The sequence below is a fragment of the Trichomonas vaginalis genome, chromosome III (assembly GCF_026262505.1).
Source record: "Trichomonas vaginalis G3 chromosome III, whole genome shotgun sequence".
NCBI classification, from domain to species: Eukaryota; Parabasalia; order Trichomonadida; family Trichomonadidae; genus Trichomonas; species Trichomonas vaginalis.
Window position 1 is genome coordinate 24,095,629 of NC_067205.1, and position 19,147 is coordinate 24,114,775.

The window sequence follows — 19,147 nt, forward strand, 5'->3', positions numbered from 1 at the left end:
CCCTATATTTTTTTCTCTTTTTTCAGATTTTTATGAAGAAAAAAATTAGAGATTTATATAAAGGTATTGTCTTGTTTGTTGTAATGTTGATTAAATTTTATTTGCGGATAATTTTCGATTTCATTCTTTTTATTGAAGAATTTACACATTGATATTGAAATATATTGAAGCCAATGATTAACGATTTGTCAGGAAAGCTGCTAAAACATTTAATTTTTTTTAAAATTTGAAGTAGTAGGATAGGATGGGTTTTGTGACTTTTTTTGTAAACGTAAGAATTCATACAATATTGAACGATTTTGTATCATTTTTTTTGACATATGAAATAAAAAATATATTTATTTATAAACCATTAAAAAAATTAAAGTTATTTTTAAAATAATTTATTTTTTTATTCTTACATAAATGACCCAACAAGTAAAACCAGATAAAATAGATTATCGAATTTTAGAGGATGGTGTTCCTGTTTATATTCAAAGATTTAAAGGGAAGCAATATTATAGAATTGTTAATCCTGAATACATAAAACATTTATTTAAAAAGGAAGACTGTGAATTATTAAACGTTAATGAATATGAAATCAATAAATCAAAATTGAAATATAAATATATTGGAAGTGATGAAAGATGCAAAGATAAAGATAAAGTTTATACAGTTTCATATAATGAATGGAAAACCAATAAGATAAGAAAACATTTAGGAGATTATGGGAAATGTTCTGAATTCTTCAAATCTAGTATGTACGAGAGAGTAAAAGAAATTAGAAATAATTATTTTCATGAATGAAAAATAAACTTTAAAAATTAATGTCTTACATTTTTGAATAATTTTTTATTTTTAATTCGTATGAAATGAGTGAATCTAAATTCGTGACTGTGAATCAATTAATGGATAAACTTTCACCAATTCTCACCCAGGTTAAACAAGTAGACGTTTATTTTGATGATTACATACAAAGTTTATTTTATAAAGGTAAGTTTAATATTAAACATATTGCTTTTGCATTTGATGGTAAATTAATCGAAAATTCAAAAATTTGGGAATTAATTCCGGATATTGAATTTATAACAAATATTAAGGATAAATGGTTTAAACAACAAAACCACCTCACTAAAGTTCTTTGTAGATTAATGATTAAAACTGAGGAAAAAGAATTTAACGGGTTTAAATATCATCCATGTAAAATTTTAGAACTTGGTAACGAAAAACTTCAGAAAAAATTAAACGAAAGACTATCAAAAGATAAAGTTGAAAGAGTAAATAAACTCGCTAAAGGTAATGGTAATGATGAAGATGAATTTGATGAGTTCAACATTGAACTTTAAGAAACTAATGATTATTTGAATTTATGAAATCAATTATTTGATTTATTCTTTCTTCAATCTTCTATTCTTTTTGTTAAATCATCAATTTTCATTAATGAGGTGATTCTTGATTGAGGAATAGATTTCAAACTAACCACCCCTTTTATTTTTGAAATTTTGAATCCATCAACTTTAAACATTTTATTCAATTTACATGTTGTCAATTCTTCAAATAATTTTTTATTATTAGCATAATAGTCATTAAATTCTTCAACAGATGAAAAAATTTTTGTTTCAGTAATTGGTTTAACAACGTTTATTTTTTGTTGAACATTTTCACTTTCATTTATTTCTTCCTCCTCTGTTTCATTTATTTTTAAAATTGGTTTCATTTATCATTAAATAAAAATTAGAATATAAGTGATGAAATATATTTTTTAATTAATATTAAATCAGAAATGGCGGCAGGATTCTTTAAAAAATTATGGGATGGAATTAAGAAAGCTGCGGGTTGGGTTTATAAAAAGATTATTAAACCCGTTGCAAACTTTTTGGCACCAGTAGCGAAAACGGCAGGAACTATCATAGGTGGAGTATTAGGTACTAAAGCAGGTAATCCGGCGATGGGAGCACAAGCGGGTAACGCAATTGGTGGAATTGCTGAAGGAATACTTAATAAAATAGGGGGTAGATAGTGGAAAAATAAATTATTTTAAAATTATTTTTATCTTAGTATCGGTTGTAGTCTTTGATAAACTTTTTCTCCTTTATTTAAAATTTCTCTTATTGGGGTAGCTTTTGGCATTATTGATTCAGCAACGTCACTAATTACTTCTTTATTCTTAAATATCCAATTTGCTCCCTTCTTCAATGTTTCCCAAACTTTACTCGCTCCTCTTTTTACTCTATCCCACAGTTTCTTAAATATACCTGCAGCCATAGTTGATTATTTCATTAAAATTAAAAAATTCATTTTCATCTTTTAATTTTGATTTTTTATTTATTAATAAATGACGACTAACTATTTAGTGCCAAACACTAAACCAATTAATGGAAATGTATTTCATTCATTCGAAAAGATAAATGAAATATTCGCAAAGAATGACGGTAGAAGATATTATAGAGAACTTGAAAGTTCATGCTATGACTCTGATGCTCCATATTTGATGATAAACAAACTCATTTAAGAATTACAAATCCGGCTCATGATGTGAACCAATTAGGTGACACATATATTAAACGCAAAGTTAAAGCAACTCTAGTTTCAAATAAAGCTTTCACATGTGATGCCGCTTTTAAATGCATGCGTTTATTCGTTGGTTACAAATCATCAAATCAAAGCTTTAAACAATTAGAAGTAGAAACTGAAAGAGGTGATGCCGGTTATCTTCAAATGGATTGCGCCCGTGAATCTTTCGCATTTGCAACATATAAACCAAAATCAGAAAGGAAAGTTAAAAAGTTTGTTCATTCGTTATATAATAATGTTCAAAAATATGATAACTCAGTATGTGGTAAATATATTGACCCTTCAGAAGTTTTCAGAAAGCAAATGAAGAAGTTGATGTCACTTTTGATATGATTATTCCGGTAAATGATTTGTTAGCATTTCAGGCGTTCGATGATTATCCTAAATCATTTGGTGATATCATTCTTAAATATTATTTTTCAGGGATACTTTAGTATTTTGTCAGGTTGACCCGTTAAGAGTTGCTGATTTACAAAATTACGTTTATGAAAAGATAACTGATGAAAATTATGAAAAGATTATGAATCATGTTTATAAATATGATCGCAAATTCCAACAAATCGGACTTCCTGCCAAATTAATTACAAGCTTAGCCGCTACATCTGCTGACGCAACAGTTGATGACGTTATTATTTCATGCACAAAGATGGAAGTTTTAGAGGATAAATGCATTACACCAGGATACGGTTTAATTGAAGAATCAGTTAAAGCAATACCACGTTTATTCAGTAAGGAAGATCCATTCATGATTCCAGCTCAACATATTGACGTTCGTTCACTAAATGGAGGTTGCATCACTCCTGAAGGTATCAGCTCAGATTTCTCATACGCTCTTCATAATGTTACAGATGTTGTGTTAACATTTCCGAAGAATGCAATGCAAAGAACAGTTTTAGAAAATCCAATGCTTCGAGGTCTTCAGGTCACTATAGATTCCAGAAACCCCGATCAAGCGATGACCACAGTGGGCGACATATTCTTTACACGTATGCTTCAAGCTTCTGATTTAGATGGAGTGAATGAATGCACAGAAGAATACGAGGACTCATTAACTAGACCACTGAATGATGATAATGGCACGCCATTAGCTAGAACATGGAAAGACCAAACTTCATTCTTATGCACTATTCCAGTTCAACGTGATGGAGCGGGTATATTCTTTGATGGATTAGAAACTTTCAACTCACAAGTTACAGTACAAGTGAAAGCTTATCCAATCATTCAGGGTGAAAATGACACTTACTGTTCAAAGGTGACAAATCCTCCTCAGGTTTGGTTTACTAGGACTACATATTGGACATGGACACCGGATGAAGGTTTGAAATATCATCCAACAGGTACACCACCACAGTATAGAAGTTCATATGATGAAATATTGATGAATAGAAATGTTTAAAATTATAAATTTATTTTTGATTAAATGGATTTAAATTCATCCACCCTTATGAAGAATTAGCAGGAGTATATAATACATACGTAGATGATATGATTAATGAAGCATTGAGTGATAATAGAAATGCTCTATCTAAGGAAAAATTAATGAAAATTCCATATTCTGAATGTTATTTAAATTCAATCACTGCAGCAATTGGTAAACAAAATAAAGGTAAAACATTAACGATATTAAAACAAATTATCATTATTGCTAACACTTCCCCCTATTCACATGTGTTAATTTATATCAACCGTTCAGGTTCACCTTCAGATGATACATTTGAATCTTTAAAGCATTTAATCAAAATTCCAATTATTTATTTATCACAAGAAGAAGCAGAAGATTAAAAAAACTTTTTAATGTATAAAGAATTATATAATACAATCAAGAAGCAAGGATTAGAGGATAAAATTATTGATAAACAACGGGATGAATTATTTGAAACACTTTCTATTTCAAATTTTGATAGAGAATTTTTGCATTCACTCATTTTTCTAGATGATGCAGTGAAATCAAAACTAATAACAAATGAAAATCATATTTTAATCAGTTATTAACTCAATGTCGACACATTCAGTGTTCATTCTTCATGGCTGTTCAATACTTCAAAGCATTAAGCACAAACATTAAATCAAATCTATCAACACTTTTCATTTTCAGTGGGTTTAGTCGTCAACAGTTGAACGTTATGCTTTATCAAGTGAATTTACCAATGAGCATTAATGAACTTTACACACAATATCAGCAATTAGGTGAACATGGAAAAATAATAGTTGATTTAAATAAAGGAAGTGTTAAATTTGATTAACTTTTTATAATTAATTTTTATTTTTTATTTATAATTAAACATGACAGAAATAGCAAATCTTCTACAGGTTCCATTAAAACAAGGAACAAACAAAAAGGGTGCATATAATAGAACTATGAAAGTTCCTGATGGAATGAAAGAATTAGTTCATATTGTTGCTGGTCTTCAAAAAGATGTTAAACAAATGAGAAACGTTTTAACATTACCAGAAGCTCAAGCATATGCCAAACGTCAAGGTCCAAATTGGGAAGCACACGAAGCAGACATTACGGGTCCAAATGGAAAACCTGATGGTATAAATGAAGTTTTCGTTACTGATGGTCAAGGTAATATTAAAGTCATAAATGGTTATAAATTAACTGTATCTGATTATCCTAAACGTAAAGCATATAATGAACGTTATCCTATGCAATTTGATGAAAATGGAAAAGCTGTTAAACAATACATTGGAGAAGGTGAAAATGGTCCAATTAATTCATACCGTCATAATCCATATTCTTATTTCAATGAAGAATTAAATGCTATTGAAGAGGGACCGGATGGATTACCACGATATTCTAACCAGTTTGATGGTCAATATGCAAATATTAGACCTGAAATTTCAGCTAAGAAATTCTTTAAAGTTGCTTTATTCGATCCAGTTTTCGCAAATGTTAAAGATGAACTTAAACAGCAATTCCAACCAATTATAGTAGCAAGAATTGCATCAGGTGCTTTATCTCAAGCATTCAAAGATTTAATTAAGAAACCATTATATCAGCAACGAGGTTTAACTTATGATTTAGTTAAGGAATCAGATAAAAGAAAATTTGAGAAATCAGATGATTATAAGAATGCAATTAATGAATATATTCGGTCTATTAATTTCGATGAAACAGCTAAAAATCAACTTCATGAACAAATACAGGGAATAATAGATTCAAAAGTTCCAGCAAAATAAAAGTTTAAATATATTTTTTTTATTCGAATATAAATGAGAAGACGTTTCACTAGTCAAAAGAACACTAACGCAAAAGCAGAGATTACGGTTGGTTATAACGTAAATGATGATAAATCACGAATTATTCAAAATGTTAAAGTTAATGTTAGCCCTGAATTAACAAGGTCAGCAACTCAACCAAATTTATTAACTCGTGACTTACCGAAGAATGAGGAGCAAAATAAAGAAGATGGAGACCCAACCATTTTATCTGAACCCAGTAAAGAACCTGTTGAGATTCCCACTTATCCAACATACCCAGCACCACTTGATAACCCATATAAAATAGACATTAATTCTGAATTAATGAAAATTTACCGTGATATAATAATTAATAATTATGATTCAATAATAAATTTAATTGATCAATCCGGTTTAATTATTTTACCTTATGAATCATTAATTCACATTATCGCCATTCTTTGTGATGTTCAAGATTCAGACGTTAAGATTCAATTTTTCATAGATGATGAGGTTTCATGCTGCGGAACAGTTGCAAAAATAAATCCTATAAAGGATATTAGCACAATTAAGATATCAAAGAACGGAACAACAACTGAACTTCATTTAACATATAATGATATTTATAATAAAATAGTTGATGAATATAAAATATCACTTGAAAAATTCTTTGTTAAGGCTATTTAATATTCAAGCATTAACATTATCGAATAATAATCCTTTGAATCATAATCAATAATAATTGACCTTTCACCAGTTTCTATCGTTTGTTTTATTTCTTTTTGTTCCCACTATCCGGATCGGTCATTGTAATTGTTTTTGTTATAGTATCAGCTTTATCTTTAACTTCAATCTTTTTTCCATCGGGATATTTAAACCAAAATTCCAAAAATTCGATATTGTCAATCTGTTCATATTTTAATCTATCAATTACATTTTTAATACCATCTGAAAATCTTATGAAATGGTCATTATATGGGTTTGATTGAACTAAATTTGAATGAAGTGAAATATAACCGTTGATGAATATGACATCGACTCATATTTTCTGAAAACACTAAAATTTATAACATGAATGAATTTCTTATTCGTTGAATTTATGAATTCTTGAGGTAATCTTATTCTAGTTTTATTTATCACTGGAAAATAACGCTTTACCATATTTTTAATCATAATAAAAATGTCAATTATCAATATTATTTCGAATAACAACTGTGAATTAAATTTAACAGTTAGCGGAATTTATAATGTTACTCTCGTTTCTGTGAGTGGTAAATTTAATCCCATTCTTTTAGACCCTTCAGATTATATATCATTTATTAAAGATGACCATGAAAAAACGTATGATATGTATATAAATAATGTGATAACGAAATGGGATATTAACACGATTTTAAGTTATTTAAATGAATCATTTATCGTATGGTATGAAGAAAATTTTAAATCAAAACCTGATAAACTTTTTGAACTTGATGAAATAAATAACCTTATTAAATTCCCGCTGAAAATTAAATTTTGTACTCCCATCTTCGTTCATTGTTGGGATATTAAATTTTGAAAAAGATGTTGGGGATGTTTTGTATTCTGACACTGGTTCCAATTTCATTTTAATCAAATGTGATAAAGTTAATACCCCAATGAGATTTTACATCAAACATTAGACCCTAACTCTTACCCATCAATACAAAACATTTTATCCATCAACTTAAACACATTTTCTTTATCATATCCGTTTCAATTATCCGGGAATTCATTTATTCTTCATTCAAAAGATTTATCAAATATTAAATTTAGAATAACTGACCTATTTGATTGTGATTTAGAATTTATGAATGAAATATTATGGCAATTTCAAATAGAAAAATAGCTGATGAGATAACGGATTAAATATTTATTTTTAAATCATAATAAATGATTAAACAACAGCAACCACAACAACTTAAGGCACAAAGCACCCAGGTCCTTCAGACCATTACATACGCCATATATGCATATAATTCAAAGACGGCAGAACAAACGCAAAGGTTGAAATATGGAGATTTGGAGATAGTATTGAAAAATGACCATTTCGAATTCGTTTGCAAAGGTGGTGCAGTGATATCAAATATAAAAGAAATTTTATTTATGAATTCAAAAATTAAAGGAATAACGGATGATATAACATCAATTCCACCAGAAGAACAGAGATATTACGCATTAAATGCATTTCCTAAAGTTTTGAAGATTGGAAGATTTAATTTAAATGAGGAATTCATAGAAGGTTTCCTAAACGACATAATGAAGAAAGCGGATAAGGAATGTGTTAATAGTGAGTTAATGAAGAAGGCAAATTTGGTTTATGTTGATGAAAAAGATAATGAAATTAAAGAAAGGGTTGAATGGTATCATGAATGGACATCGAAGATTTTAAAAACTAAAGCTGATACAGGATGGGTTTCAGGATGTTTAGACCTTAAAGCGGATAAGGAATATGTTAATAGTGAGTTAATGAAGAAGGTAGACAAAACAGAGCTTCAAATATTAAAGACTGAAATACTTCAAACATTATATCCTGTTGGTTCTATTTATACGTCAATGAACTCAACAAATACAGCAACAGTTTTAGGTTTTGGTGAATGGAAGCAGATTATAGACAAATTCTTATACTGTGCTAGATATTCAAAGACGGCAGGAGGTTCGAAGAAAATTAAAGAAGCAAACCTTCCACCGCACACTCATACAGGAACGACAAACTTTTCTGGCGACCATATACACTCATTAAGAGACCATCCATTATACAACTCAGAGTATGAAGCTGGCAATGATGTTTTATCTCCATCTTATAACAATGCAGCAAAAAAGATTTTTCGACAAACTGAACCAGGAGGAAATCATACACATACTTTCACAACAAATCCAACAGGCTTGGGTAAAGATTATATGCCACCATTTATGACTGTATTTGCATGGTACCGAATGAACTAAATATATTTTATGTCTGTAATTAATTAGGTAATGAAGTAGCGGATGAACTGCAGGAAATATATGTTTACGTTAATGGTTTCGGTTATTCAATAATTAATTATTTTTGAATAACTGAAGGTGTCACTACGTCACCATGTGTCACTCGGTTATTTAAATTCTCTGAAAAAATGAGACAACATGACATTTTGACAACAGTGACGGAGAGTTCAATGAACGCTCAATGTTTGTGAAACAAACTTTAGAACGGACTGAAAGTCCTGAGCTCCAAAAGAGTGAACGGCATAATTTAAATTATTTTTTTATTTTGTATGAAAGAACAGAAATGTCAGTCGAAGCAAAAACATTCACGAACAAATCTAATGGCGAAACATTCACAAAAGGCACTTATAATGGTATTGAAGTCTTACGTAGAGACAAGGATGGTTACATTAATGCAACAAAGATGTGTCAACAGTTTAGGAAAGACTTTAGAAAGTTGTTGGAAAATAAGTCCTGGGAAGAATATTATAAGGCGTTTTGTGAAGAATATAGCAACCGCCGGAATACAGACGGTTGGTTTTTATACAAAATTCATGCAGGAATTTCTGATGAAATCAAACAGGTTAGAGGAACGTATGTAGACCCAAGACTTATAAACTATATAACAATGTGGGCTTCTCCAAAATATTGCATAGCAGTTGGAAAAATTATGGACTCCATAGACAAGAAAGTTCATGAGAAATTAGATGAAGAAGAAGTTGAAGATACAGTAGTGAATGCTAAACCTTTGTTCGAACAAGAAGTTAGGAAAATGCACGAAAAACAATTAGAACATGAACGTGAGATATTTTATGGTTATAGAGATTCCCCATACGAACTAGACCAATGGGAACAAGAAGATTTAAAGAGAGAATTTAGAGAATATGAACTCGCCAAGATAGCATTTGAAGCTGCAGAAAAGAAGTTAAAAGTTTGGGGGGCCGTTTGTACAAAAATATTGTGAGTAAATGAACCATTTATTTTTGTCATTAACGACCAAAAATATGTGTTTACGTTAATGGTTTCGTCATGATTTCATCGTTAATGATTTCGTCATGTTATCGTCATGGTTTCGGTTATTCAATAATTAATTATTTTTGAATAACTGAAGGTGTCACTACGTCACCATGTGTCACTCGGTTATTTAAATTCTCTGAAAAAATGAGACAACATGACATTTTGACAACAGTGACGGAAATATGATGTTATCGTCATGGTTTCATCGTTAATGCTTCATCAAACTTAAACGTTAATGGTTTCATCATGTTATCGTCATGGTTTCATCGTTAATGGTTACGTTAATGTTTACGTTAATGTTTACGTTAATGGTTTCAGGTTATTCAATAATTAATTATTTTTGAAGAACTGAAGGTGTCACTACGTCACCATGTGTCACTCGGTTATTTAAATTCTCTGAAAAAATGAGACAACATGACATTTTGACAACAGTGACGGAAATATGATGCAGCCCAAAAATAAAGTTAGTTTTAAAATTATTTTTATTTTTTTATTCCTATATAAATGACAGCAACAAACGACAACAGCAACAGTGACTATATCGTTTCTGATGAAAAAGTTATTGATTCATTAGCTGAGGAATTAGTTGTGGCAGAAACTAAAACCCTCAACGAAAGAATTGGTGAAAACATGATTGATTTACATAACTACCTCAAACACGATGGAGGAAGAGGAAGGAAAACTGGTATGGCTTTATTAGTAAATAAAATATCAAATTTAACGATTATAGATGTTGATATCAATAAATCGTACAATGATGAACTTAAAGAAACAGTTAGAAAAGACATTCTATCAAAACTTTCGGATAAAGATGTTATCGTTAAAACCGCTTCAGGAGGTCTTCACATTTATTGCAACACTAATTTCTTCTATTCAACCTCGAACAGAATGATTAAATGTTATTCCTGCAATGATTATGATATTGATATCATGACTTCAATGGATGATTCAAAACGTTCATTAGTGGTTATGGCTGATTCAAGAGTTCGCAAGAATGCAACAGAACCAATCAATACATACTCATTCATTCGTGGAAGTTATGATTCAACATTAACTAGAACAGTAAACGATATATTAAATGATTTGAATATTAAGGTAAGAGTTGAACAGAAGAACGAAGAAATAAAGAGTATAATAAATGAAAACAAAGATGTAAACATTGACGATAAACTTGCCCAGAGCATAGTCGATGGCATCTGTGATTTTGAAGTACATAATGACGGTGGAAACATGAATTTAGAAAAAGAAGTTACATTATTTACACTGTTTCAATCAATTAATTCGTTACCTAATCATTTAATTAATGAAGCATACGATAACGTTTATAACTTCTGCAATTTAACTGAAAATGCAAAAAGTAATTTTGAAAAAGCACGTGGTAGATATGCATATTTAATGACTTCTCCATTTGTTTTGGTGAAGATTCTAAAACTATATCAAAAGGAATATTATGATGAATACGTTTTACCTTTATTACGTAAGCCAAAAATAACATTTGATATCAAACTTGATGACTCGTTTTTGATAACAGATATTAGACGCAAGGCTGAAAATCATCAGTATAAAAACAGTTCTGAAGTAATTGAGGATTTATCACATGTAATCCGTTTTGTAGATTGTGGAAATAAATATTTCATTCAAAAGGACTATAATATCCACGACAAAATGAATCAAATATCATTCGTTCTTCAATCAAACATGAAAGAGTCACTCAAAATGATTAAATTATTTAAAGAAGAAGGTAAAACAATAACAGCATGGGATGTACTATTAAATCAATTATCCTCATTAACTGTTAAGGGTGTTTGCTTTAAATCTGATTCCCCCGATGTTTTCTCAACGTTTCAGGGTTATAAATACAACGTTCTCGAAAAACTAGATTACTCAAAAATTGAGATGTTTATGAATTTCATTAAAGAAGCCATTTGTGATAATAATGATGAAGTGTATAAATACCTTCTCGGCTGGATTGCATCAATGATTCAACATCCTGGAATCAAGAATGAAACAGCAATTATTTTGAAAGGACTTCAGGGAACAGGTAAAAACAGATTCACAGACATTATTTCTGAACTTCTCGCTGGTTATTCATGCAAAAACATTACTGAAATAAGTGAGTTAACGGGTAATTTCAATTCAGTAGTTGAGAATAAAATGTTTCTTGTACTTAATGAACTCAAGAATGTTGGTGAAGACAGACTCGCAAACTTCAACGCTTTGAAATCAATTATTACGGATAATGAGATTAGAATTAATGAAAAGAATCAACCCAGAAGAACTGCTCAGAATGTTGCCAATTTCATTTTCGTAACTAACAATGTTTACCCTGTCAAAATTGAAGTTGGAGACAGAAGATACGTAGTTTTAAGGGTTAATGGTAAATTTAAGGGTCAATTTGATTATTTCAAGAATTTGATGAATTCATGCACAAAGGAATTTTATGATAATTTACTGACGTATTTTATGCATTACGACCTTTCATCATTTAATGTACGAATCATACCAATGACTGAAGCCAAACAAGATTTAATTGAATTATCAACAAATCCTTTAGATGTATGGATAAATACACATTATGATGAATTGTGTGCAGGTATGACGTGTAAAAATGCTCTATTCTGCAAACCATCAGACATGAAAGACAAGAATTTCCAAATGAGTATTAAGGATAAATGTGATAAGAAACAGAGAAGAATAGATGGTAAACAAACATGGTGTTATGTTTTGAAAGAAGAAATGAAAGGATTATTTAAACAGGTTGAACCAAACGATGATGAGGATTCATTTACTGACGATGAAATACCTGTAAATGAAGCTTTATAAAGTATGATTGGAATTTATTTTTGCATTAATCCCCCCACCAGTGTTGTCAAAATGTCATGTTGTCTCATTTTTTCAGAGAATTTAAATAACCGAGTGACACATGGTGACGTAGTGACACCTTCAGTTATTCAAAAATAATTCATAAGTGCCTTCCTCATGAATCCCCCACCAGTGTTGTCAAAATGTCATGTTGTCTCATTTTTTCAGAGAATTTAAATAACCGAGTGACACATGGTGACGTAGTGACACCTTCAGTTATTCAAAAATAATTCATAAGTGCCTTCCTCATGAATTCCCCACCAGTGTTGTCAAAATGTCATGTTGTCTCATTTTTTCAGAGAATTTAAATAACCGAGTGACACATGGTGACGTAGTGACACCTTCAGTTATTCAAAAATAATTAATTATTGAATAACCGAAACCATTGACGATAACATAACTGATAAAAAAATTTTATTTTTATATAAATGAATACCCCACAAGCTCAAAATTTACCACGAATCATAACAAGGGAGGAAATGATAAAAATGATGCAAAAACTAATTAAAAACAACAACAAACCACAAAAACCGAGAAGATGTGGTTATGCAGTAATGATGGAAAGAAGAACCCAGAAGGGTTCGGGAAACCATTGACGGAAGAGGAATAAAAATTAAATTTGGATTGAGTTTAAAAATCCATCTTTGTTAAATTCATCTCTTCCAATCAATTTATTTATTCTATTAAATTCTTTTATTTTTGCTTCACTCAGTTTAAGGATTGAACGGTAAGTTTTTAATTTTTCTATTATTTCTTTCCTCTCTTTATCGTTTTCAACCCCATCACATTGTGGCTTCTTTTTTTTGTAATAGCATATTTTTGATTTAATTCTGTTTAGTTTCTTTTTATATTCATCGTCTGGACTCTTGGATGCTTCGTTGTCACTCATTTCTTACGAAATAAAAAAATTAAACATTATTTAAATATGATGGAGTAATAAAATAAATCGGAATTTCTATTAATTTATTGTTAACCTCAACTAATGCATTACCGTTAATATATCTAACAAATTCAGCTATTGTGTCAAATCTTCGTCTTCTTTTTGTCATTGATTTATCAGTTTTTCCATAATCGAGATGAATCAAAACTTTATCCCCTTGTTTAAAATTCATGAGCCCCGAATTAATTTGTTCACGTTTAACATCATTTAACCTTTCCATTTGCTTTCTAATATATTCCCATTCTTTTGAAATATCATTTTTCATTTCCATTGGTTTCATGTTTATAGTTCTATGCCATGTATTATTGTAATAATATACTAACTGCTGTATGATGGAGTCATGATTTCCATCCCAGTATATCTGACCGTTAACCCCTAACGCATCTCTAAGAGTTCTCATTGCCGCATCAACTATTTTATTATGAAACGTATATGGAGAGGATGATAAGTAAAAATTAATTTGTGGGAAATAATGAGCCATAGCTGCCTGAAATCCTTTATCACCATCAGCCCTGATATTATCTACTCTTTCATGATCTAGTAAGTATTGTATAGCTCTTCTTGTTTCCTGTTCTGTTTTCCCTTTCACTGGAATGCAATATAAATATCTAGTGTTAATGTTAATGGCAAATAAATAAGTAACTTTTCCTTTTGAATATTCCAGATGATCGATTTCGTATGAATATGGATATGGTGCAAATGAAGGGCGACCAAATTTTTCCTTTAACGGTTGAATTTTTGGGTCAGTTGGTTTATTTAATATTTTGAAATCCTTTTTAAAATATTTTTGCTTCTTTAATGTTTGAAATGGATATAATAAAGTGAATGATGAAGGATTAACTGAAGGAGGAGGTACTGTCGTTGGAGGTTTAATTTTATCTGCTTTGATTTTGGATGATGAAGTTTTGGATTTCATTCCTCCTTTCATTCCCCCTTTCATTCCCCCTTTCATTAATTCTGGATGTATTCTTTTCATTTGTTTTAAATATGCTGTATATCAAGGTTTGATATACTTTCCTACTTCGAGTTTATGTTGAAGGATGAATTCCAAAAGTTGATCTTCATTTAAAAGTTGGGCTGAATATGGTTTAACTAATGAATCATAAATTAAAGCTTGTGCATCATTTATGGTCTGAAGGACTTGGGCGTTTTGCACCTTTTGTTTTTGCTGCTCAGGATTATATAAATTATATAATTTATCAATATCCTCTTCTGTTAATACTTTATTTTTGAAATCTTTCAATTGTTTAAGTTGTGATTTAGTTTTTCCCTTTTTATATTCATTATTTTCAATTTTGTCTTTAATATTAGAAATTATTCTATCATGATATTTCAAAACCACATTATTATATAATGGCCAATAATATTCCATATCATCACCCATTATATATGGATCATATTTTTGGAGATATGCTTTTAAATCGTAATAACTGAGAAAATTTTGATTAAATACTAAATCATCAATTAAAATTTTTAAATCTACATTATCCATTTATATAAAAATAAAATAAATGTTTTAGGGGTGCCCACCTCTTTGATCAAGAATCAAAACCATTATTAACGGTTCCTTTTGTCTCTTCTGTGGCATTTTATTAAAAATAAAATTTTAAATTGTATTAAATAAATGGCATACAACATCCATTTTCACAACATACAGCCTTAGTGTGTGCTCCTGTTAATGCAGTCTTACCAATCGTTAAGCGAGTCATTGACCTGTTTTTAAGTTGTAAATTAATATTCTGACCATCAAATATCACTTTATCATTTATTATATCCAAATAATTTTTAGGTGTTAATTGTTTATTTTGTCGTAAACTAACACCTTTCATTTTTTGTGCAATCTTTTTAAAATCACTTCCATCAATTGAACCGTTGAATGATGTATAACACTTAGGACATAAAGCAACCATGTTATCACCTTGTTTCTCAATTGCTAAACCCAATAACTTCTTCTCATGTGCTTTTTCTTCAGCTTTATTCTTTAATTTAGGTTTAAATTTCTCATCAAAACAGAAGAAATCAAAAGGTGCGAATTTGAAAATGTTTTTATCATAAAATTGTTTATCGGTAACAATTGCTTGAAATGCTTGAGTGTTAGGAAGATTTGGGTCGCCAGCGATTGCCTAATAAGATGAATCAGTATCACCTTCAATGAAATGAAAACGATTAACATCCATGCATTTATACATAAAATCATAAATGAAAACCAAATACCAGTATTTAGCATTATCTAAAGTGAAGAATGCCTCTTGTAAACATGTTTCACATCTATAAAATCTATCTTTGAGCATCATTTGATATGTATCTTCACCTATTTCTCTTATGTTTTTAAACTTATTTGACATGCATGCAACGCGTGCCTTCTGTGCATTCATTATTTTAGTCTTTGCGTAATTTTGTGTATTCATTGCATCGTAACCATATGATCCATTAAGTGAAATCTTGCAAAATAAACTTTTTCCTTTATTTCCTTCTAATTCAGCCTTTTGTCTTTCGTTCATAAATTCGTTCGCAAATTCATTAAAACAAGTGTTTTTAGTAAATGTTAAAATTGATTGAATATCATCGATGATAAAATGAAATCTGTCTATTAGATACCAAAGATAATAAGAAGAAAATGGTTGATATTGGTTGTGTGTTGATGCTAACTGAGTTAATTTTCTCTGTTTCTGGTCAACTGGTAGATTGTTTGATTTCATGTAATTATACATAAAACCGCCAATTGTTTTTTCATCTGTGATAATATCTAAGTTTCTTATTATCGGTAAAAAGTTTATGTAATCATTAATGTATTTTTCATCAATGTGACCCTTTACTTCAGCCACGAATAAAGTATTTTTCTTCTTAATTATTCCCAGTGCTTTTGCTTTCTTTGTTGCTGTATCACAAATGATAACACCATTCAATCTTCCCGGCATATACATTTTATGGTCAGTATATTGAATGAAATCATGAGGATTAGATGAAAATGATGAAGGATATAATGAATTAAAATCAACACCAACGAAATGAGTCATGATGTTGGAAGTGTCCTCATTTGATACAGTTTTAGTTTCTGGATTATATGCAAGTTTATTAATGTGCGTGATTCCTTTAAGATTTACTCTATGTTGAACATTTGATAGACCACCAGTAATTCCATTACGGAGAATGTGATAAGCTTCAACTGAATCTAAAGTCATTGGTAAATTATTTTTTAATGCATAATTTCTTAAATTGATTCTTAAACGTTGAACATCTTCATCTTTATTTGATTTTACGATATTGCAATAACAACACATTAACTGACAATTTTCTTTAGTATGTGGTTTTTCATTATCGATTCTATCCAATGTTGGTTTATTTGCATATGTAAACGCTTTACCACACATTTTGCATTTAGATGAAAGGATTAAATCGTGATAGTATTGAAAATCATCCATTGAAACATTATTTTTAGTATCCCTTTCTGCTTTTTCATCTTGTTTCTTATATGATTCAATTTTATATTTCCAATACTTTTTCGTTAATTCAAAACTTGATTCTATCTCTTCCTCAGGATATTTTTCATTAGGATTAAAGTCTTTATATGCTAAAGCGTAACGAATCATTGAAGCATTCGATGATAAAGAAAGATTATGAAGCGTGTCAATTTTATAAACAAATGTTTCTTCAATAATTTTATCAATTGGGTCAATCATAATTTCAACATCTTTATTGCAATAATGAATAAAATATTCTAATCTATTCTTAAAATTTTTAGCATCATTGAGATATATTTGATAATCACTATCTGATATACTTTCTTGAGTTAATGCTGAATAAAATGAATCTTTCGTGAATGGTTCCACTTTATATAATTCTTCTTCGTAATTTTCCCACGTGATGAATTGATAAGGGAAAAAGGATTTAACACGTGTTTTATTATTTCCGAAATCTTGAGTGAATTGGTCTAATGTCCCACCCGCTATATAATTTCTGATGTCAATAAATCTCAATTCATATGGAGCGTTTGTTTTCTTTACAATGATTTGCTTAAATTGTGAAGATGAACCCAGCATTGATTTTATTTTCCTTTTTGCAGTGTTTAAATCACGAAGAATTAAATTTAAATCAAACTTTCCCGAATTAAAACCTATGATATTCACTTTATTGAATTCCTCATCTAGAAGTTCTTTAAATGCTTCCTTCTGTTTTTCATTTAATGTTTGCGACTTCAATAATTCATTGTATTGATTCATATTTGATTTAGCAACTAATGAACGGGTTGAAAATAAAAACTCAATCCAATCAGAAATAAAAGAATCACTCGAAGTTAAGCAAAAATTCCTCGTATATGTTTTATCATTTAATTTAACCATTGATGATACCATGAATGGTTTTAAGTAAGCGTTCAAAGTTGCACACTCAGAAAGTTGTAATTCTTCTTTAGTCTCTAATGTTTCAAAGTCAAAAGTAATATAATATCTTGTTGGTTGATAATATTCCTGCAAATTGTGAGCTAATAACCACTGATATATCTTCTGTTTCGTAATATGTGGTGCATATGGTTGCTGTGTCTTTTGCAACTGAACGTCTTGAATTAATCTTCCATTATTTTCTTGAAAAAACCAGAATTTTCGAAAAAGTGACACCAACTATTAAAGTTATTTTATTACTAGATTTATTTACAAATTATAAGATAATATCATTAACCGAATATATTTTTAATATAAATAAAAAACTTTTTTTATACAAAAAATTACAATCAATCGATAAATATTAGGCAAAATCGCAACCGAATTTTTAAATCTAGATTTTGATGATAAATTGTGATTTTTAGCTTAAATCGCGATTTTTTAAAAATCGCGAACAGAATTTTTTCGCGATTTATTAATAAATCGCGATTTGAACGATAAATTTCGATTTTTTTAAAAAATCGCGATTCGGGAAAAAATTGCGACTTTTTGAAAAATCGCGAACTTTCAAAAAAATCACGTCCTTAATTTTGGTCTTTTTCGGAGTGATAAGTCGTCCTTTAAGTAATATTTTTTTTCTCGAATTGCTAATTGAAAAATTAAATTCGAGAAAAGAGATTACAATAGTATTGTATGGACTATAATCCTACTACTATAACACTTTTTTTGTGAAAATCACACTTTTTTAAAAAAAGATATCAAATTGAAAAAAATTATTCTTATATTTACTTATACTGTAGGGCACATTCATTGGTTATGAAAATCACATAGTATGAATACTCAATCCCAAATATCTTAAAAAAATATTCTAAAATATTAGACTCGATTTTAGCAATTGTATTCTAATCATAATATAATGCCCGAGTATATTATATAAATAGAACAAATATTAGTAAATTCAATTTTTTTTTCAGATCGCAAATTATCTAATACAAATATTCATAAAAATCACATACAGTATATTTGCATTCAGTGTCAAATATAATAGCTATCTAATACTTTCGAAAAATTGAGCTTTTGAATATTTTATAAAATTTCTGGTCCAAAAATTGTGCTTTCACAATATTATGATGATATCTATAATAATTAGACTACAAATATAAATTGTATAATAAAAAATCAAAATTTGCTTTTGATATCTCAAATCTCGATATGAGATATTCAATGTCAAATC

At 29.3% G+C, this 19,147-nt stretch overlaps 7 protein-coding genes and 1 pseudogene across 8 annotated transcripts, besides 4 other annotated features; 5 read left to right on the plus strand and 3 right to left on the minus strand.

Annotated features, from left to right (window-relative positions):
* Positions 1-5: part of a mobile genetic element that runs on past the window's edge.
* Positions 6-3,376: 3,371 nt separating this feature from the next.
* Positions 3,377-14,243: a mobile genetic element.
* On the plus strand, positions 4,912-5,500 carry TVAGG3_0754540 (uncharacterized protein; the record flags this gene model as incomplete). The annotated part of the gene is made up of 1 exon (XM_051245370.1): positions 4,912-5,500. A coding segment is annotated over one exon (589 nt), but the record flags the coding sequence as incomplete, so codon positions are not given.
* TVAGG3_0754550 (keratin-associated protein family) lies at positions 7,648-8,700 on the plus strand (the record flags this gene model as incomplete). Its single annotated transcript, XM_051245371.1, has 1 exon — positions 7,648-8,700. The coding sequence occupies one exon, from the start codon at positions 7,648-7,650 to the stop codon at positions 8,698-8,700; it is 1,053 nt and encodes a 350-aa protein (XP_051091958.1).
* On the plus strand, positions 9,023-9,682 carry TVAGG3_0754560 (uncharacterized protein; the record flags this gene model as incomplete). The annotated part of the gene is made up of 1 exon (XM_051245372.1): positions 9,023-9,682. The coding sequence occupies one exon, from the start codon at positions 9,023-9,025 to the stop codon at positions 9,680-9,682; it is 660 nt and encodes a 219-aa protein (XP_051091959.1).
* On the plus strand, positions 10,240-11,848 carry TVAGG3_0754570 (Prim-pol domain family; the record flags this gene model as incomplete). The annotated part of the gene is made up of 1 exon (XM_051245373.1): positions 10,240-11,848. A coding segment is annotated over one exon (1,609 nt), but the record flags the coding sequence as incomplete, so codon positions are not given.
* On the plus strand, positions 11,890-12,558 carry TVAGG3_0754580 (uncharacterized protein; the record flags this gene model as incomplete). The annotated part of the gene is made up of 1 exon (XM_051245374.1): positions 11,890-12,558. One exon carries the CDS (start codon positions 11,890-11,892, stop codon positions 12,556-12,558), a length of 669 nt encoding a protein of 222 aa, XP_051091961.1.
* On the minus strand, positions 13,211-13,486 carry TVAGG3_0754590 (uncharacterized protein; the record flags this gene model as incomplete). Its single annotated transcript, XM_051245375.1, has 1 exon — positions 13,211-13,486. One exon carries the CDS (start codon positions 13,484-13,486, stop codon positions 13,211-13,213), a length of 276 nt encoding a protein of 91 aa, XP_051091962.1.
* A 910-nt stretch (positions 14,244-15,153) lies between the features above and the next one.
* Positions 15,154-16,038, minus strand: TVAGG3_0754600 (annotated as a pseudogene). Its single transcript has one exon. A coding segment is annotated over exon 1 (885 nt).
* Positions 16,039-16,253: 215 nt separating this feature from the next.
* On the minus strand, positions 16,254-17,127 carry TVAGG3_0754610 (DNA/RNA polymerase superfamily; the record flags this gene model as incomplete). The annotated part of the gene is made up of 1 exon (XM_051245376.1): positions 16,254-17,127. A coding segment is annotated over one exon (874 nt), but the record flags the coding sequence as incomplete, so codon positions are not given.
* A 1,152-nt stretch (positions 17,128-18,279) lies between these two features.
* Positions 18,280-19,147: part of a mobile genetic element that runs on past the window's edge.
* Positions 18,281-19,147: part of a mobile genetic element that runs on past the window's edge.